Below are 21,455 nucleotides of genomic sequence, written 5' to 3' on the forward strand. Positions count from 1 at the left end.
TTGTGCCACTGCACTCCAGCCTGGGGGACAGAGTGAGACTCTGTCTCATAAAAACAACAAGAAAAAACAACAAAAAGATGTACTAACACAAGTAGCAGGAAGTACTGTGAAGTGAAAATACTCAAATGTGTAGGCAAGACAGTGAGAGGAGGTGATATTTATGGCTTATGATTTCAACTCTCTCCTTTTCCATAGGTCCCAAGTGTCCTGTGGATGTAGGAGTCCTTCGCTGAAGTGAGAAATTGCACGTGTTGGGCAAGATGAACTTTTCTGTAACCACCTGTGCCGGTGGTGATACTATCCAAGGGCTTCTGCCTTACCTGATGGCCCTGGATCAGTATCAGCTAGAGGAATTCAAGCTTTGCTTGGAACCCCGGCAGCTGATGGACTTCTGGTCGGCCCCCCAGGGGCACTTCCCATGTATCCCCTGGGCAAACTTGAGAGCTGCCGACCCCTTGAATCTGTCCTTTCTTTTGGACGAACACTTCCCAAAAGGTCAGGCATGGAAAGTGGTCCTCGGCATCTTCCAGACGATGAATCTGACCTCACTGTGTGAGAAAGTTACAGCCAAGATGAAAGGTGAGAGTCCTCAAGAAGGAAGGCGGGAGGGCTGCTTGGTACTCCTGAGAGCAAGGAGGTAGCCGCCGGGTTTTCATGGGGTCATTCCACACTGCCAATCTCCCCCTACAAATCCTCCTTGATAAGCTATGACAGTATGATGTTTAGAGGCATCAAGGCTATAAAGATTTAGTGCTTTAGCCTGGGAAGCAGTAGCAAAGGCAAGAAAGGGAATTGGAAGAGGCACATTCAGTTATGTTATAAGCCTTTTTCTTTTTTTTTTTTCTTTTTCTTTTTCTTTTTTTTTTTTGAGACTGAGTCTCCACTCTGTCACCCAGGCTGGAGTGCAGTGGTGCGATCTAAGGTCACTGTAACCTCTGCCTCCCGGGTTGAAGCGATTCTCCTGCCTCAGCCTCCTGAGTAGCTGGGACTACAGGTACCCACCACCATGCCCGGCTGATTTTTTTTGTATTTTTAGTAGAGATGGGGTTTCACTGTGTTAGCCAGGATGGTCTCAATCTCCTGACCTCGTGATCTGCTCGCCTCGGCCTCCCAAAGCACTGGGGTTACAGGCGTGAGCCACTGCGTCCAGCCCAGGCTTCTTTCAAAAATGCAAATTTGTCCCAATGCGATTGTTGTAGTGGGGAACGGTTTGAGTGCAGCACAAATTTCATGTTAGCTCATGCATGGTTTTGTCCAAGAGAAACACTAAGAAACCACAACAATCCCCCCCCCCCACGCCACCCCCCAACCCACCAACCCTGCACTCAGCTGAGCAGAGCCATGTAGGATTGTACACAATGCACACAGGCATATACCTCAAACATCTACCCGCTTCCTCAGTACGAGCCTTGCCCATTCTACACTTTCTGTCTGATTTCACATCATTGTTCTTCCACTTCACAAAAACTCACAAGCTGTAACACTTCCCATGTTCACAAGCAAAGTTCATGTTTTACTCAAGATAAAGTTTCATGCCACATCTTCTGTGGCATTGCAAGACCTACTGAGGTGTTGCAGGGCCGATTGTGGTGCTGTAGGATTGTGCAGTGTTTATTGTGGTAATAAAGTGTTTTGTAATTAATCAGCAAGTACAAAACTGTGCTGTTTAAGCTTCTGCTTAAAATTATATATATATAATTTTAATATATATAACTTATATATTATATATAAAATTATATGTAATATATAAATATATAATTATATATAACTTATATTTTATATATATAATCACTGATTCTATTTCTCATAAGCCCTGTGGTTTTAGTGCACCATTTAATCTGCTGTGGTGAGTTTTCAGAATGCATATGTCACTTTATAGCAGAACTGACTGCCTATGAGATCTGTTGAAAATAATCATGTTTCCTGGTGCCTGTTATAAACCAGACATTGATTATTATTATTATTATTATTTTGAGATGGAGTTTTGCTCTTGTCACCCAAGCTGGAGTGCAATGGTGTGATCTTGGCTCACTGCACCCTCCGCCTCCCTGGTTCAAGGGATTCTCCTGCCTCAACCTCCCAAGTAGCTGGGACTACAGGCACCCGCCACCATGCCTGGCTAATTTTTGTATTTTTAGTAGAGATGCGGTTTTGCCATGTTGGCCAGGCTGGTCTCGAACTCCTGACCGCAGGTGATCTGCCCACCTCAGCCTCCCAAAATTCTGGGATTACAGGTGTGAGCCACCGTGCCTGGTCATAAACCAGGCATTTATCTTAATGCTGTCTATGCATTTGTACTGATTCTTCACTATATTTATAAGAAGGAGGTCCTATTTGTATTTTACAGAGAAGGAAACTGATGCACAGACAGCTTAAGTAAATTTCCCAAGGTCACAGAGCTGGTGATCAGGAGAGCTGGGACATGAGCCCAGGCAGTGTGTCTCCAAAGGCTCTGTGCTTGACCATATACAGCTTCTCCTACCCCTAAATGAGTGAGTTCTAAGGAAGGAGAGTGGACAATACTGAGTCTTCCATATCAGAACCCTGGACACGGGGCATTCGGAGTCATCAAGTTCGGGCTTTGTGTATCTTCTGGTGAAAAGGAGGATGGGATGGAGACTAGAACGCCACTCCACCCTTTTTCCCTGTCCTTCTCTCATTTTTAAAGCCCCCAGATACCCTTGATTGGAATAGGCAGATGTAAAGCATAAAACTAGGGAATGCAATTTAGAATTCTTTTTTTTTTTTACTGTCTTAATTTTTTTTTTCTCAAAGAACCAACTTTAGGCTTTATTGATTTGTCTCTATTGCATGCTTTGTATTGCATTGATTTCTGATTTTATCTTTATTATTTTCCTCTTTCTACTTTTATTTTTTAGGGTACACGTGCAGAACATGCAGGTTTGTTACGTAGGTATACATATGCCATTGTGGTTTGCTGCACCCATCAACCCATTATGTACATTAGGTATTTCTCCTAATCCTATCCCTCCACTAGCCCCCCACCCACCGACAGGCCCAGTGGGTGATGTTCCCCTCCCTGTGTCCATGTGTTCTCATTGTCCAGCTCCCACCTATGAGTGAGAACATGCAGTGTTTGGTTTTCTGTTCCTGTGTTAATTTGCTGAGAATGATGGTTTCCAGCTTCATCTAGTCCCTGCAAAGGACATGAACTCATCCTTTTTTATGGCTGCATGGTATTCCATGGTGTATATGTGCCACATTTTCTTTATCCAGTCTATCATTGATGGGCATTTGGGTTGGTTCCAAGTCTTTGCTATTGTGAACAGTGCCGCAATAAACATACGTGTGCATGTGTCTTTATAGTAGAATGATTTATAATCCTTTGGGTATATACCCAGTAATGGGATGGCTGGGTCAAATGGTATTTCTAGTTCTAGATCCTTGAGGAATCGCCACACTGACTTCCACAATGGTTGAAATAGTTTACAGTCCCACCAACAGTGTAAAAGTGTTCCTATTTCTCCACATCCTCTCCAGCGCCTGTTGTTTCCTGACTTTTTAATGATCGCCATTCTAACTGGCGTGAGATGGTATCTCATTGTGGTTTTGATTTGCATTTCTCTAATGACCAGTGATGATCTTTTTTTCATATGTTTGTTGGCTGCATAAATGTCTTCTTTTGAGGAGTGTCTGTTCATACACTTTGCCCACTTTTTGATGGGGTTGTTTTTTTTTCTTGTAAATTTAAGTTCTTTGTAGATTCTGGGTATTAGCCCTTTGTCAGATGGATAGATAGCAAAAATTTTCTCCCATTCTGCAGGTTGCCTGTACACTCTGACAGTTTCTTTTGTTGTGCAGAAGCTATTTAGTTTAATTAGATCCCATTTGTCCATTTTGGCTTTTGTTGCCGTTGCTTTTGGTGTTTTAATCATGAACAAAGGATATCAGAGATTGAAAATAGAGATTTAGAACTCTTAAATTCTGTTTCCAACCGAATATCTCTCTTTATAGAGACCTGGAGAGAGGAATTAGCACAGAGGAGAATGCTTTCAAAGGAAGAACTTTCTTGTTGCTGATTTTTGAAAATATAAACTTAAAAGTTTTTGGATACATAGTAGGTGTATATATTTATGGGGTACATGAGATATTTTGATACTGGCATGCATTGCGTAATAGTCACAGGGGTAAATGGAGTGTCCATCACTTCGTGCATTTATCCTGTTTCTTGTCACTGATGTTCTTAAAATTTAAACTTAAATTTTAAAAATTCTGGATATATAGTAGTTGGATATATTTATGGGGTACATGTGATATTTGGATACAGGCAAGCAATGCATCATAACCACATCAGGGTAGATGTGTGCCCCTCCCCTCAAGCATTTATCCTTTGTTTCTTGTTGCTGACTTCAAATGGCAGCATAAACTTCCTGCCTGAAGGCTGCAGGGCCAGGCGGGGCACATCACAGGAGCACATCGAAGGACTCTGTTTCGCTGGCCCTTGTCTGGTTCCTACTTTCTAAAGGCATGGGGCACGTGGAAGATACCTCTCAAGTAGGAGAAAGCCCTGGGTCGCATCCACCTCACCAGCCATGCAGGGGACGATAAAAGCTCAGCAGGTGGATCAGGTGGTTCTTAGTGCCCTGTTAGCCCTGTCGTCTAGGAAACTGTACCATGAGTATCTCTGTACTTGACCAGTGCTGTGGGATATGCATTTGAGAGTGAGTTTGCGGACGCACGTGTGTATACAAAGACCCACGTGTTGTCTTTTGGGGATTATTGGCTTACGGGCTCAGGTTCTAGAGTCAGGATGCCTGGATTTAAAGGCTAGTTCCATCTGACAACTGTAACCTTGGACAAGTGATTTTAATACAGGGCCACAATTCTTTCTTAAACTGGGGTCACTGTTCCACCCTCTATATTTCTAGGGTGAAATGCTTAAAAGGCACTGGGCACAGAGTAGGAACTCGCGTGTCAGTCGATCTTTGGGGTGGTTTTTTATCTGAAAGCATCACTTGCCCTGGTGGTTTATGGATGATTGTTTAAGCATGGTGCCTGGCCAGCAGTATCAGAGATGGGAGAGTGTCACCTCACTACACACACTCCCTCTACCCCACCCAAGGATATGTCTGCAAATTTGCAGTGGAAGAAGCTATTTCAGGCTTCCATAGGTGTACAAATGGAAGTCAGAATTGGGAATTTTTTTTAAGGAATTAGACTTTATTTCATAGACAAAAGAGAATAATCAAAGGCAAATGTGTCATACAGTTTTTACTTTTTTTTTTTCCCCAGATGGAGTCTCGCTCTGTTGCCCAGGCTGGAGTGCAGTGGCATGATCTTGGCTCACTGCAACCTCTGCCTCCTGGGTTCAAGCAATTCTTCTGCCTCAGCCTCCCTAGTAGCTGGGACTACAGGCGCCCACCACCACACCCAGCTAATTTTTGTATTTTTATTAGAGACGGGGTTTCCACATGCTGGACAGGCTGGTCCCAAACTCCTGACCTTGTGATCTGCCCGCCTCAGCCTCTCAAAGTGCTGGGAGTACAGGTGTGAGCCAATGTGCTGGGCTGGTTTTTACCTTTTATACTGAAATCTATTCTCTCTTTGGGGTTGGTTTTTTTTTTTCTCCTGTATAAGGTGTAAAGTTGAGGTTGCTATCCCTTTTCTTTTTATGTTTTCCACCTATAGATATCCGCTGGCTCCAGCACCATTTGTTGAAAAGAGCTCTTTTTCTAGTGAATTGCTTCTGCATCTTTGTCAAAAATCATTTGACCATGCGTGGGTAGAATTCATACTTTTCAGTTATTTCATTATATACATAAAAGTTTAAAATTATATTCTTCATGCATTGCATTTTTACTTATGTAGGAATCATTTCCCAGTAAAGCATTTTTTTTGGGGGGACCCTTAAGACAAGGCCAAACTTTCCCCCACCACCCTCCACACGGGCAGTGAGGTTTAACATGCAATGGGAACAGGGACCACATTGACTTAAGTGCATATCTATGTGTAAATCACCAGTGTTCCCTACATTCAGGGGTTGCTAGGATTAGGATAAAGGCACCACTAAGTAAGTCTATGGAGCCTGAGGGAGTAACGTTGGGTGTAGGAAGGGTAGGCTGGTTACCTAAAACATGCTCCTCTGGCATTTAAAACATTCTCAGATTAGTGTGCCTCACCAGAGAATGGAGGAATGCCTAGGCCTGGTGAGTGGCCGATGGAACTTCCATATGCCTGTTCTTCGCTCTTCCTTCATGTCCTTGCAAAGTTCCCTAAGTATGAGGGAGAATAAGCAAAAACTTACTAATTTTTAACCTTTGTTTTCTCTTTGAAGCCATGTACTAGTCCTGCTTTTCTGACAGGTGGTCCCAGCTAAATCTAGAGTCTTAAATTTAATCTATGAAGATCCAGATGGTGATGCCTGATACTTGACAGTAAAGCTATAACCTGGAAGGCTCACATCATTGGATTCGTTTGCAACAGAGGAATGCCACATGTCAAACAGTTGGCTTTTGGATAAACAGAGCCAGAGAAGAGGGGAAAATGGTCTACTTTTCCTCTGCTTGGGCTATGCCTAGGAAAAGGTCCCACTCCAGTTCCCTGCTTCCAGGAGGGTTAGAATTCAGGACAGACTTCAGCTTGAAGTATGTGGACGTAGGGCTCAGACTCCACAGGTAGGGTCTGTGGAGCTTCAGAGAGCTGGGATTATTTGGCCTAGGCTAACATGTGTGGAGAATGATGAGTTCTTGTTCTTTGAAGGAACATGGAACATCTGGAGGAAGTGCAGGACTCAGCTTGCTAACCAGAACAAGCCATGTAAACAGTGACAAGCAATGGAGTTGTAAATATTAGAGCCATATCTCTTTAGATGCAAATCCCTTACAAGGTATTGTCCCATAGCAGCTATGTACTACACAGTAAAATGAGTTTGGCCACTGTGAGTCATAGAAGAGGTCTTCTAGCTCATGAGGAAGGGGACATTCAGAGTGGTGATGTGCAGCAAATTGAGGGACTTGGTTTGAACCCAATTCTTGGTGCTTTTATTCCTATGGTATTCTACTCCAAAGATATTAGAGTGGCTTCTCTGTGTGGGGTACTGTTCTACACAGTTGGGATGAATCCGTGAACAGACTAGCCATCTCCCTAGACAGGAAATGGACATAATGTATAAATCACATGGTGTGTTAAAAGGTGACAAGTGCAAACAGAGGATAAGGCAGATGGGAAGAGGCTAAGGTATGTGATTAAAGATATAGGTGGTAGTCATGATTAGGCTTATCAGGTACCATTGTGGAGGTAAGATTTCAGCAGAGCCTTGAGAGTGAGCTAAGCAGATGTCTGGGAATCCAGGCAGTGGGGAGGGCTGGAGCCAAGGCCCTGAGGCAGGAATGTGCTTAGCGTGTGCTGCGGACTTTCCAGAGTGCACACTGCATCTTCAGTTGGGCTAATGGAGCTTGAGAAAACTGGAGGAATCAGACCATTAAACTCCAGTTTGTCATAGAAGGAGTTGGTTCTGCTGAGAGCTTCCATTATTGCTGGTCCATTTTCAGTCTGGGTATTCTCATATGTCATCATCACTGTTTATTTCAGAGAATGTGCAGACCCAAGAGCTGCAAGATCCAACCCAAGAAGATGTAGAGATGCTAGAAGCAGCAGCAGGTGTGTACACTACTTTAAGTTGATAATGGACAGGTTGCTTGATGGAGCACTCAGTCACTGGTCCATATCCACTGCCTACTCTGAAATTTCTTGAGTTTATAGTGCATAAAAAATTAAAAACTTTCCAACTAATTATTTCAGTGTTGCTTGTTAAATAATAACTTACTGTAAACTGGGCATACTGATTCCTCCAGTCTCTTCAATCCCGTTTGCTGTAGAAAAAGTTGGTTCTACTGGGAGCTTCCATTATTGCTGGCCCATTTTCACTCTGGGGTATTTTCCATATCATCATCAACGTTTATTTCAGGGAACATGCAGACCCAGGGATGCCAAGATCCAAACCAGGAAGAACTAGAGGAGCTAGAAGAAGAAACAGGTGTGTACATTACTTTGTCAATAATTGACAGGTTGCTTGATGGAGCACTCATTTCATTGGTCCACATTTGCTGCCTACGCTGAAATTTCTTGAATTTATGGTACATAAAAAAATTAAAAACTCTTTCCATCTAGTTCTTCCAGTATTTCTTATTAAATAATAACTTATGGCTGAGTAGAGCGGCTCATATCTGTAATTCCAGCACTTTGGGAGGCCGAGGTGGGCAGATCACTTGAAGTTAAGAGTTTGAGACCAGCCTGGCCAACATGGTGAAACCCCATCTCTACTAAAAATCCAAAAATCAGCCAGGCCTGGTGGTGTGTGCCTGTAATCCCAGCTACTCAGGAGGCTGAGGCAGGAGAATCTCTTGAACCCAGGAGGCAAATGTTGCAGTGAGCCAAGATGGTACCACTGCACTCTAGCGTGGGTGACAGAGTGAGACTCCATCTCTTAAAAATAAATAAAAAATATAAACTGGGCATTCTGATTCCTCCAGTCTCTTCACTCTCAAGTTTGCCATAGAAAGAGTTGGTTCTACTGAGAGCCTTTATCATTGTGGCCCATTTTCAGTCTGGGGTATTTTCCTATCTCATCGTCACTGTTTATTTCAGGGAATGTACAGGCCCAGGAATGCCAAGATCCAAACCAAGAAGAACCAGAGATGCTAGAAGAAGCAGGTGTGTACCCTATGTTGATAATGGACAGGTTGCTCAACGAGCATTGATTTTACTAGGTCCAGAGTACAGTTGCCTCCTACTGACATTTTCTTCAATTTATGTTATGCAAGAAATTAAAAGCTCTTCCCGACTGGTTCTTCCAGTACAATTTATTGAAAAATGCCAGGTCCAACCCGCAGACCCTGGCTGGACAACGGATGAAAAAATGCACTCAGACACAGATATCCAGTGAAAGAGCAGGCTAGGGGACTAGGCTGCCCACAGACACTGAGGAGGGTGCTGTGAAGAGTCAGCAGCTGCTGCCCTGACAAGCCGGCACTGCGGGCATTTATTTAGAACAGATTTAATGACAGAGGCCTTGAGTCAACACACTTGTGGGCAATTCACATGGTTGTGCCCCTTCCACCCCCTACTCCTGCGCCTGGGTGATGAAAGGCAAGGTTTCTGGAGACATGATAAACAAGCTATTCAGATAAACTCCCTTGCATTCTTCTGTTCCTACTTCTTGGCCTTTGCCCCAGGGTAAGAACCACGCCTTCAGCTCATTCTTTCCTGAAGCTTTGCAACCCCCTCTCGCCCGGCCTTCCAAGAAGGTTTGTGTTTTTCCTACAACTTCTCCCATCACCCTGACTGATCTCCTACAGAAAAATAGGTTACTATAAATGGGATTCTCTGTTTTTCCTGTAGGTTCTCACACACTGGTGTCTGCTTCTGGACTTGGTGCTTTTGTTAAATAACTGATACTGAGATTACCTTTTAACAGGTGAATTAATAGGCATCTGTAGTTTTTGTACCAGTGGCCCTATGGAGACTTTCACACAGAGAAAGTAAAACATACATTCTAGTTCTAAGTTTAGTTTTATCAAAGAAGTACATGTGCATGTATACAAGCCCCAAAGAGTCACAGGGATATAGAGCTTGTAATGCAAAGCGTGAATCCTCCCAGCCAGCTCTTGAGGTCTGCTCTACAGAGACATCTACCCACTACTCTTGGGGGCTACTTCTGATATTTGTTTCTATGGTCGTAAGTGATTAATATTTCCTGCTATTTCTTAGTTTTCCGATTGGTTATCTACTGACTTCTTGTCATAGTGTAGGTATCTCTCTTCCCTTCTATCTTCCCATAACATTGTAATTTCTCCTGTGTGTAGCAGCATCAACATCCTGTGTTCAGTATCCTGGGCATATAAATTGATGCTGAGTCTTGCGATGAAGGTTGTATGCTACAGTAGTTTCCTAGGGCCGCAGTTAACCAATTGTATGACAAACTGGATAGCTTAAAACAACTCTGCTGGGCACAATGGCTCACGCCTATAATCTCAGCACTTTGGGAGGTTGAGGTGGGTGGATCATGAGTTCAAGAGATCAAGAGCATCCTGGCCAACATGGTGAAACCCTGTCTCTACTAAAAATACAAAAATTAGCTGGGCATGGTGGTGTGTGCCTGTAGCCCCAGCTACTTGGGAGGCTGAGGCAGGAGAATTGCTTGAACCTGGGAGGCAGAGGTTGCAGTGAGCCAAGATCGTGCCACTGCACTCAAGCCTGGTGACAGAGCAAGACTCCACCTCAAAAAACAATAAAAAAAAAAACCTCTTTGAGAGACAGGCCAAATGATATGGTTTGGCTGTGTCCTCACCCAAATCTCATCTTGAATTGTAGCTCCTGTAATTCCCATGTGTCATGGGAGGGACCTGGTGGGAGGTAACTGATTCATGGGGTGGGTCTTTCCCTGGCTGTTTTCATGACAGTGAGTAAGTCTCCTGAGATCTGATGGTTTTATAAAGGGGAGTTCCCCTGCACACGCCCTCTCACCTCCCACCACGTAAGTCGTGTCTTTGCTCCTGCTTTGCCTTCTGCCATGATTGCGAGGCGTCCCTAGCCATGTGGAACTGTGAGTCCATCAAACTTCTTTTTCTTTATAAATTACCCAGTCTTGGGTATGTCTTTACTAGCACCATGAGAACAGACTAATATACCAATTAACTGAAATCAACGTGTCAGTAGAAAGGCTCTAGGGGAAGATCTGTTCTGGTCTCTTCCAGCTCTGGTGGCTGCCAGTATTTCTTGGGTTGTGGCCTCATGACTCTCATCTCCACCTCTGTGGCCTCATTGCCACCTGCTATGTCTTTTCCTCTGGGTGTCTGTGCCTCATCTCCCTCTGCTCCTACTTTAGGATGATATGTGCAATTGTATTAGCCCCCCAGATAATCCAGGATAAGTTCCTCTTCTCCAGATCCTTAACTTAATCACTTTTTCTGGGATCATATCAGGTAATATTTATTATTCTTTTGCCATATACCTTTGAATGGATATGTCATGGTTTATATTTAACCTTTTCCTGTTGTCAGAAATCTAGGCTTCCAGCTTTTTAAAAAACATTAAACAATACTTTGATAAATGTCCATATCATATTGTGCATATCCACAAATATTTCTGTAGAAGACATTCTTAAACTAGGACTCCTAGACAAAAAGATATATATATAATCTAAAGTTTGTAGTCAAATTGATCCTCTAAAATGCTGTAACAAAATGTCATCCACTATGATATTGTGGGTGTCTTTTTCCTTCCAAGTATCAATAAAAACTCTTCCAAATATTTGCCAAATTAACAGAAATACTATCTTGACTCAATATGTGGTTTGCATTCCATTTTGTTACACAGATATATTGTGTAGTGGTAAAGTCTGAGCTTTTGGTGGAGCCATCACCTGAATAGTCTACATTGTACCTATTGAAGGAATTTCTCGTCCCTCAACCCCCTCCTACCTTTCCACCCTTCTGACGTCTATTATTCTGCTCTATACGTAGATATCTACACATTATTTAGTTCCGACTTATAAGTAAGAACATGCGGTATTTGTTATTCTGTGTCAGACTTATTTCACTTAAGATAATGGCCTCCAGTTCTATCCATATTGCTGTAAGATATATTATCTTTTATGAGTAGTATTCCTGGGTGTGTATATATACGTATACATAAATACATACATACATACACACCACATTTTCTTCAGTCATCCATTAACGGACACTTAGGTTGATTCCATATCTTTGCTATTGTGAATACTGCTGCAATAAGCACAGGAGTGCAGGTATCTTTATGATATGATTTTTTTCTCTTAGAGTAGATACCCAATAGTGAGATTGTTGGATCAAATAGTAGTTCTATTTTTAGTTCTTTGAGAAATCTAATATTTTCATAGATTTTGTACTAATTTACTTTCACACCAACAGTGTACAAGTGTTTCATTTTCTGAATCCTTGCCAACATTTGGGTTTTTTGACTGTGGCTTTAATTTGCATTTCTCTGCCTAGTGGTAATGAGTGTTTTTTTTTTTTTTTTTTTTTTTACGTTTCTTGACTACTTGTGTGTCTTCTTTTAAAAAATGTCTGCTTATGTCCTTTCTCCATTTTTTAATGGGATTATGTTGTTTAAATTGAGTTCCTTGTAGGTTCTGGATATTAGCCCTTTGAATGTATACTTTGTAAATATTTTCTCCTATCCTGCAGGTTATCTGTTCACTTGATGGTACTTCTTTTGCTGTGTAGAAACTTCTTAATTAAGTCACATCAGTTTATTTTTGTTTTTCTTGTGTTTGCTTTTGAGGTCTTAGTCATGAATTCTTTGCCAAGGCAATGTCCATAAAACTTTTCCCTACATTTTCTCCTAGGATTTTTACAGTTTCGGGTCTTACATTTAAATCTCTATTTCATCTTGAGTTAGCTTTTGAATATGGTGAGAGACAGGGTCCAGTTTTATTCTTCTGCATATGGCTAGCCAGTTTTCCCAGCACCATTTATTGAATAGAGTGCCCTTTCCCCAGTGTGTGTTTTTATTGACTTTGCAGAAGATCAGCTAACTGTAGGTATGTAGCTTTATTTCTGGCCTCTCTATTCTGTTACATTGATCTATATGTTTATTTTTGTACTAGTACCATGCTGTTTTGTTTACTATATCCTGGTGGTATAATTTGAAGTCAAGTAATGTGATGCATACAGATTTGTCCTTTTTGCTTCCAATTGTTTTGGCTATTAGGGCTCTTTCTTGGTTCCATATTAATTTTAGGATTGTTCTCTCTAATTCTGTGAAATATGTTGCTGGGAGTTTGATAGGAATTGCATTGAATCGATATATTGGAAAGTATGGTCATCTTAATGACATTTTTTCTTCTGATCCATGAGCATTACTTGTGTCATCTATAATTTCTTAAGTTTTTTGTAGTTTTCCTTGTGGAGATCTTTCACCTCTTTGGTTGAATATATTCCTTAGGTGTTTTTTTTAAGCTATTGTAAATGGATTGCCTTCTTAATTTGGTTCTCAGCTTGATCATTATGGAGTATAGAAAGGCTACTGATATTTGTACATTGCTTTATTTTAATACTAAGACTTTATGAATTCATTTATCAAATCTAGGAGCCTTTTGGAGGAGTCTTTAGAGTTTTCTAGATATAAGATCATATCATCAACAGATAATTTGGCTTCTTTCTTTACAATTTAGATATCTTTTATTTCTTTCTCTTGCCTGATTGCTCTGGCTATGACTAGCCAGTACTGTGTTGAATAGGAGTGGTGAAAGTGGGCATCCTTGTCTTGTTCCAGTTCTTGGGGAGAATGCTTTCAACTTTTTCCCATTCAGTATAATGTGGGCTGTGGATTTGTCATATATGGCTTTTATTAATTTGACATATGTTCCTTTGAAGCTTAGTTTGTTGAGGGTTTTTATCATGAAGGGATGCTGAATTTTATGAAATGCTTCTATGCATCTATGGAGATGATCATATAGTTTTTGTTTTTAATTCTGTTTATGTGGTGAATCACACTTATTGATTTGTGAGTGTTGAACCATCCTCGTATTCCTGGGTTAAAACCCACTTGGTCATGGCATATTATCTTTTTTACGTGTTCTTAGATCGTTTTTCTGGTATTTTGTTGAAGAGTTTTGCACCTATGTTCATCAGGGATAGTGGTCTTTTTGTGTCCTTGTTGAGCTTTGGCATCAGGATGATACTGGCTTAATAAAAGGAATTAGAGAGCACTCCCTCCTCTTGCACTTCTTTTTCTGCAACAGTTTCAGTAGGATTGGTGCCAGTTCTTTTTTGTATGTCTTGTAGAATTTGGTTGTGAAATACATCTGGTACTGGGATTTTTTTGTTATTAATTTTTTTAAATTACTGATTCACTCACACCTTGTCGTTGATCTGTTCAGGATTTATATTTGTTCCTGATTCAATCTTGGTAGGTTGTATGTTCCCAGAAATTTATCTGTTTCTTCTTGGGTTTTTAGTTAGTGAGTATAGAGTTGTCCATAGTAGTCTCTGATCGTCTGTATTTCTGTGGTCTCAGTTGTAATGTTTCCTTTTTAATTTCTGATTGTTTGTTTGAATCTTCTCTTCTTTCATTAGTTAGTATAGCTAGCCATCTATCAATCTTGTTTATTTTTTAAGGTAACCAACCTTTGGTTCTATTGATCCTTTGTATTGTTATTTTGGTCTCTAGTTCTGCTCTGATTTGTTATTTTTCTTCTAGCTTTGGGTTTGATTTGTTCTTATTCTTTTTCCTTGAGTTGCATTGTTAGGTTGTTAATTTGTGATTTTTTTTTAAATGTAAGCATTTAATGCTATAAACTTTTTTTTTTTTTTTTGCTGTATCACAGGTTTGATATGTTGTGTCTCCATTTTCATTAGTTTCAAAAAACTTAATTTCTGTCATAATTTTGTCATTGGCCTGAAGATTGTTTAGGAGCAGTTGTTTAATTTCTGTGCATTTGCATAGTTTCAGGAGTTTCTCTTGAGATTGATTTTAGTTTTATTTCACTGTAGACTGAGAAGATACTTGATATAATTTCAATTTTTAAAAAATTTATTGAGCCTTGTTTTGTAGCCTAACATATGGTCTATTTCAAGGAATGCTCCATGCACTGATGAGAAGAACGTATATTCTGCAGTTGTTGAGTAGAAGGTTCTGTAAATGTGTGTTAGGTTAATTTGGTCTAAAGTCCAATTTAAGTTCAGACTTCCTTTGTTGATTTTCTGTCTTGATGATCTGTCTAGTACTGTCAGTGGGGTGTTGAAGTCTCCCACTATTATTGTTTGCTGTCTTTAGGTCTAATAATATTTGTTTTATTTATTTATTTATTTATTTTGAGACAGAGTCTTGCTCTGTTGCCCAGGCTGGAGTGCAGTGGTGCAATCTCGGCTCACTGCAAGCTCCGCTTCCCGGGTTCACACCATTCTCCTGCCTCAGCCTCCCGAGTAGCTGGGACTAGAGGCGCCCACCATCATGCCCGGCTAATTTTTTGTATTTTTAGTAGAGACGGGGTTTCACCGTGTTAGCCAGGATGGTCTCGATCTCCTGACCTCGTGATCCGCCTGCTCGGCCTCCCAAAGTGCTGGGATTACAGGCATGAGCCACCGCACCCCCCAATATTTGTTTTATGAATCTAGGTACTCTGGTGTGGATGTATATATATTTAGGATTATTATATCTTGCTGAATTGATCCCTTTATCATTATATAATAACCTTCTTTGCCTTTTTTTAAACTGTTGCTGGTTGAAAGTCTTTCAACTAATATAAGTATAGCTACTCCAGTTTGCTTTTTGTGAAGCAAAGGGGGAAAAGTAGAATCTTTTTCTACCCTTTACCTTCAGTCTATAGTGAAGTAAGATGAGTTTTTTTTTTTTAGCAGCATATATTTGGCTTATGTTTTAAAATCTATTCCTCCAATTTATATCTTTTAAGAAGAGCATTTAATCCATGTATATTGAAGGTAAATATTGATATATGACCTTTTTTCCAGTTACAATGTTGATTTCTAGTTGCCTTGCAGATTTTTTTGTTGTTCTTTTTCTTTGTGATTTGATGGAATTCTGTCATGCTATAATTTGATTTTTCTTTCTCCTTTGTGTAATTGCTTTATAAGACTGGTGTATTTTATACTTTTGTGTGTTTTTGTGATGGCAAGTATCAACCTTTTACTTCCATGTTTAGAATTCCTTCATTTCCTGTAGTACAAGTTTAGTAGTGACAAATTCCCTCAGTGTTTGCTTGTCTGAGAAAGACTTATTTCTTCATTTATAAAGCTTATTGTAGAAGGATACAAAACTTGGGGTTAACAGTTTATTTCTTTAAACAAAAAGCCTTTGAAAATAGAATTCCAATTCCTTCTAGCTTGTAAGTTTTCTGCTGAGAAGTCTGCTGTTAGTCTGATGGGATTTGCTTCATAGGTGACTAGATTATTTTCTCTTACTGATTTTTTTTTTTTTTAGGTTTTTTCCTTCACATTAAACTTAGTCTGATGAATAAATAACATAGTGAGGCCCTTCTTGCAATGCATTTTTTTGGAGTTCATTAAGCCTCTTATATTTGGATCCCTGGATCTCTTGCCAGAGTAGGGAAGTTTTTCTCAAGTATTTCCACACTAGGTTTTTAAAACTTTTTACTTTTTCTTCTCCCTCAGGAATACCTATGATTCATAGGTTCTGACATTGTATGTAGTCCCATACCTTTTGAAGACTTTGTTCATTTTCTTAAAATCTTGTTTATTTTTGTCAGACTAAATTAATTTGAAAGACCTTCAAGTTCTGAGATTCTTTCCTCTTCTTTGTCTAATCTGTTGTTGAAACTTTCAGCTATATTTTGTAATTTCTTCAATGAATTTTTCATTTCTAGAAGTTATATTTGATTTTTCTCTCAAAAATATCTCTTTGGTAAATTTCTCATTCATATCCTGAGTTTGTTTTTTGATTTCTTTGTACAGATTTTGATTTCTCTTGTATCTCACTGAGCTTCTTTAAAGTCAATATTTTAAATTATTTATCTGGCATTTTTACATTTTCATTTTGGTTAGGATCCATTGCTAGAGAGTTAGTACAATCCTTTGGGGGTGTCATAACACCCTGGGTTTTTTTTCATATGCCAAGAATTGTACATTAGTTTCTTACCTGAAGAAACTATCACTTATTTTTGCATTTACTGTTGTTTAGATGGGACTATTTTTCCCATGAGGATGTGACTATAATGTATGTTTAGTAGGGTCATTTGGCTTTTCTTCTGAGTGCTTTCAATGACAAAGACTCTGTATGAATTCTTTGGTTATAGACAGTGCAGTGGCTTTCTAAATGTGGTTTCAGTAGCGGTTTACTAGGTGTGTGAGTAGGCTCTTGGTCTCCTTTGGAGCCAGTTTGGTGAGGTCTTGAAGCTTATCTGGTTCCCAAGCACTGTTTACTTGTGTCAGCAGCTTTTGTATTGGGTTGTATAGTTTGACATCTAGTCCAGTAGATGACACTTGCAGGTTAGAGCCAGCTGCAGCAGTTGCAGTAGCTTTTATGCTTGATCTTTGTTTACCAGGAGAAACTTTCTTGTGCATCAGGCAATGGGCTGGTCTGTGGAAGGCATAGTGGCTCGGGCTCCATGATCAGCCATGGAGGGGTGGGAGTGAAGTTGGGTGAAGCTGGACAAGCAAGCTCATCCCAGCTGATCTTTGCTGGCCAAGTTGGCTTCTCTTTCTTTTCTGTGCCCCAGCTACTTCCTATGAGTTCTCTGTTGGGCTTGAGTATTCTCTCCTGATATTCTATTTGAATTGTGATTATCTATTTGTTTTGTTTGTTTTTGAGACAGAGTCTTGCCTTGTTGCTCAGGCTGGAGTACAGTGGTGCGATCTTGGCTTGCTGCAACCTCCGCCTCCCAGGTTCAAGCGATTCTCCTGCCTCAGCCTCCCGAGTAGCTGGGATTACAGGCGTGAGCCACTGCCACCATGCCTGGCTAATCTTCGTATTTTTAGCAGAGATGGGGTTTCACCATGTTGGCCAGGCTGGTCTTGAACTCCTGACCTCAGGTGATCCAGCTGCCTCGGCCTCCCAAAGTGCTGGGATTACAGGCATGAGCCACCGCACATGGCTATAATTACCTATTTGTAATTTTGGTTCTAAGAACTGGCACCCAATGTCTCCAGTCAGCCATCTCGAACCTCTTCAATCCACAATACTTACTTTTTCTTTGTGGCAAGAACACTTAAAATCTACTCTATCTGAAATGTTGAACTATATAACACATTGTTATTAACTACAGTTACATTGCTATGCAATACACCACAGAACTCATTCCTCTTTGTATCCTTTGCTCAAAATTTCTACTTTCCCTCTCTTTTCCCCACGTCATTCCCCAGCCTCTAGTAAACACCACTTCACTCTCTACTTCTGAGTTTTACTTTTTTAGATTCTACATATAAGTGAAATCACCTGGCATTTGTCTTTCTGTGTCTGGCTTATTTCACTTGGCATGAAGAAATCAGTATGTCAAAGAGATTTTCACTCCCATGTTCATTGCAGCACTATTCACAATAGCCAAGATAAGAATTCAGCCTAAGTATCCATCAACAGATGAATGGATAAAGAAAATAAGGCCTATAGATGCAATAGAATACTATTCAGCCTTTAAAGAGAAGGAAATTCTATCATTTGTGACAAGGGCATGGATGAACCTGGATATTATGGCAAGTGAAATAAGTCAGGCACAAAAAGGCAATTACTGCCCCATCTCACTAACATATGGATCTAAAAATCTTGAACTCATAGAAGTAGAAAGTAGAATGGTGATTACCATTCATTCCTAAATTTTTTGCAGATATGTAATAGTTACATATACTTATGGGGTATATTCTACAAATACATTCTAGTCTGCCAGGTGCCCACTTTCACTTAGATGAAGATAGTAGTAGCTTTCTACCTGTTTTCTCTGCCTCCTTTCCTACACTGATGCATCATAATCTATTCTTTATAAAACCTGGAGTTTTAAAAATACAGCGTCTCATTCCTTGGTTTTCGAAGCAAAGATAATCACGATCCAGCCTCCTACCATGTGCCTTGGTCACTATACTCTAGAATGCTCACTTCTGTCTCAGCATACTTAGTAGGCCCCAGAAGGCCTCTAAGAATCACTAGCTCAATCCCTCCTCACCCCAGCCTCTCTAGAGGTCCTGGCCCTTGTGCTGTGACTGGCCCCACAGTAGTCATTTTGGGAAGAAACCCAGGAATGGGGAGAATGGGAGAGACACAAAGCCTTGATCTTCAGGGCAACCTAGAGTCCAAGCCCTCACCAGCTGAAGCTGTCTGCGCACAGGGACCAGGGAAACTGGCAGGTTCTACAGTTACCGATTCCCTTGTGAGTCGAGTCGGGTCAGCCTTTGGTGAGTGGGGGACTCTCACCTGCCCAAATCCCTTGTTGTCCTGAAGTGTTTCGAGGAAGTGAGAAAAACCTGATAGCTGGTGAGAGAAGAGGGCTCATGGGCCCCCTCTACTGGCTAGAAGGTGTTTTTGGGGTGCTGAGCTGGTCAGGCAATGGGGTGGGCCCCCTCAAGAGGCTTGCAGAAAAAAATTCTGGGTGGGCATTCACCTTGGCCTTCCACCCTGCCTGAAAGTACCCCAGACTGACTTCTCTTCTGATGATTCTTCTCCACTCTCAGTGTAGAATCCTCTAGTGAAAGGCTTCTCACTATGATCCCTTCTCTGCCCTCTCTGAAAGGTGTTCTTGATCTCTCTTATGTTATTCTGTATTTTTCATTTGTATATATCATCAAATTATTTGTCTTCATATTTTGCAACTTTTTTAATTTTTTATTTTATTTTATTTTTTTTTTGAGATGGAGTCTCGCTCTGTCACCCAGGCTGGAGTGCAGTGGTGCATCTCGGCTCACTGCAACCTCCGCCTCCTGGGTTCACGCCATTCTCCTGCCTCAGCCTCCTTTTGCAACTTTCTACCACCGCATTCCCACAAAACCCTGGAAGGCAGAGTTTCTCTTATTCAAGTCTTTGGGGTAGGAACTTTGTAACTGAATCATTCCTAACTCTGAAATTTATTCTTACCATTGTTCTCCCCACTCCGCCCTCTCTAGACCACAGAAGAAAATACAGAGAGAAGATGAAGGCCGAACTACTGGAGACATGGGACAACATCAGTTGGCCTAAAGACCACATATATATCCGTAATACATCAAAGGATGAACACGAGGAACTGGAGCGCCTACTGGATCCTAATAGGACTAGAGCCCAGGCCCAGACGATAGTCTTGGTGGGGAGCCCAGGGGTTGGGAAGACCACCTTGGCAATGCAGGCTATGCTGCACTGGGCAAGTGGAGTTCTCTTTCAGCAAAGGTTCTCCTATGTTTTCTATCTCAGCTGCCATAAAATAAGGCACATGAAGGAAACTACCTTTGCTGAATTGATTTCTTTGGATTGGCCCGATTTTGATGCCCCCATTGAAGAGTTCATGTCTCAACCAGAGAAGCTCCTGTTTATTATTGATGGCTTTGAGGAAATACTCATATCTGAGTCACACTCTGAGAGCTTGGATGATGGCTCGCCATGTACAGACTGGTACCAGCAGCTCCCGGTGACCAAAATCCTACACAGCTTGTTGAAGAAAGAATTGGTTCCCCTGGCTACCTTACTGATCACGATCAAGACCTGGTTTGTGACAGATCTTAAGGCCTCATTAGTGAATCCATGCTTTGTACAAATTACAGGGTTCACAGGGGAAGACCTATGGGTATATTTCATGAGACACTTTGATGACTCAAGTGAAGTTGAGAAAATCCTGCAGCAGATGAGAAAAAACGAAACTCTCTTTCATTCCTGCAGTGCCCCCATGGTGTGTTGGACCGTATGTTCCTGTCTGAAGCAGCCTAAGGTGAGGTATTACGATCTCCAGTCAATCACTCAGACCACCACCAGTCTGTATGCCTATTTTTTCTCCAACTTGTTCTCCACAGCAGAGGTGGATTTGGCAGATGACAGCTGGCCAGGACAATGGAAGGCCCTCTGCAGTCTGGCCATAGAAGGGCTGTGGTCTATGAACTTCACATTTAACAAAGTAGACACTGAGATCGAGGCCCTGGAAGTGCCTTTCATTGATTCTCTCTACGAGTTCAATATTCTTCAAAAGATCAATGACCGTGGGGGTTGCACTACTTTCACCCACCTAAGTTTCCAGGAGTTTTTTGCAGCCATGTCCTTTGTGCTAGAGGAACCTAGAGAATTCCTTTCCCATTCCACAAAGCCACAGGAGATGAAGATGTTACTGCGAGACGTCTTGCTTAACAAAGAAGACTACTGGACTTCAGTGGTTCTGTTCTTCTTCGGTCTTTTAAATAAAAACATAGCAAGAGAACTGGAAGATACTTTGCATTGTAAAATATCTCCCAGGGTAATGGAGGAATTATTAAAGTGGGGAGAAGAGTTAGGTAAGGCTGAAAGTGCCTCTCTCCAATTTCACATTCTACAACTTTTTCACTGCCTACGTGAGTCCCAGGAGGAAGACTTCGCAAAGAAGATGTTGGGTCATATCTTTGAAGTTGACCTTAATATCTTGGGGGACGAAGAACTCCAAGCTTCTTCATTTTGCCTAAAGCACTGTAAAAGGTTAAATAAGCTAAGGCTTTCTGTTAGCAGTCACATCCTTGAAAGGGACTTGGAAATTCTGGAGTGAGTATTACAAATCATTTCTTTCTCAACGTTCTCCTATTTTCTCAGGCTCTGTGCAAATTCTTTCATGCAAAACCAGGGATGTGTTGTCATTATGTATTCGTGCTTATTTCCGACCAAATGGTCTGGAGCAGCTCTAACTTGAAAGAATATTGTCCTTTAGGCATCATCTAGTTTCCTAGCTAATTTAATTGATCTACTTAAAGACAAATCTTTATATCTTAGACATTGAATATGGAAGGTTTAAGTACCAGGCATTGTGCTAAGACATCTACTTGTATCTAACTGAATGTCCATGACTG

At 41.0% G+C, this 21,455-nt stretch overlaps 1 protein-coding gene across 2 annotated transcripts in view; it reads left to right on the top strand.

Annotated features, from left to right (window-relative positions):
• The first annotated feature begins 235 nt into the window (after positions 1–235).
• Positions 236–21,455, top strand: part of NLRP13 (NLR family pyrin domain containing 13) — a 41,969-nt gene continuing 20,749 nt past the window's right edge. For both annotated transcript variants that reach the window (XM_055237871.1, XM_055237870.1), the window contains exons 1-5: positions 236–579; positions 7,552–7,620; positions 7,928–7,996; positions 8,608–8,673; positions 19,566–21,153. In XM_055237871.1, the coding sequence (XP_055093846.1) occupies positions 261–579; positions 7,552–7,620; positions 7,928–7,996; positions 8,608–8,673; positions 19,566–21,153 (2,111 nt within the window). In that variant the 5' untranslated portion in view covers positions 236–260. The remainder of the gene's footprint in view (positions 580–7,551; positions 7,621–7,927; positions 7,997–8,607; positions 8,674–19,565; positions 21,154–21,455) is intronic.

The sequence above is a fragment of the Symphalangus syndactylus genome, chromosome 13 (assembly GCF_028878055.3).
Source record: "Symphalangus syndactylus isolate Jambi chromosome 13, NHGRI_mSymSyn1-v2.1_pri, whole genome shotgun sequence".
In the NCBI taxonomy this organism is placed as follows: domain Eukaryota; kingdom Metazoa; phylum Chordata; class Mammalia; order Primates; family Hylobatidae; genus Symphalangus; species Symphalangus syndactylus.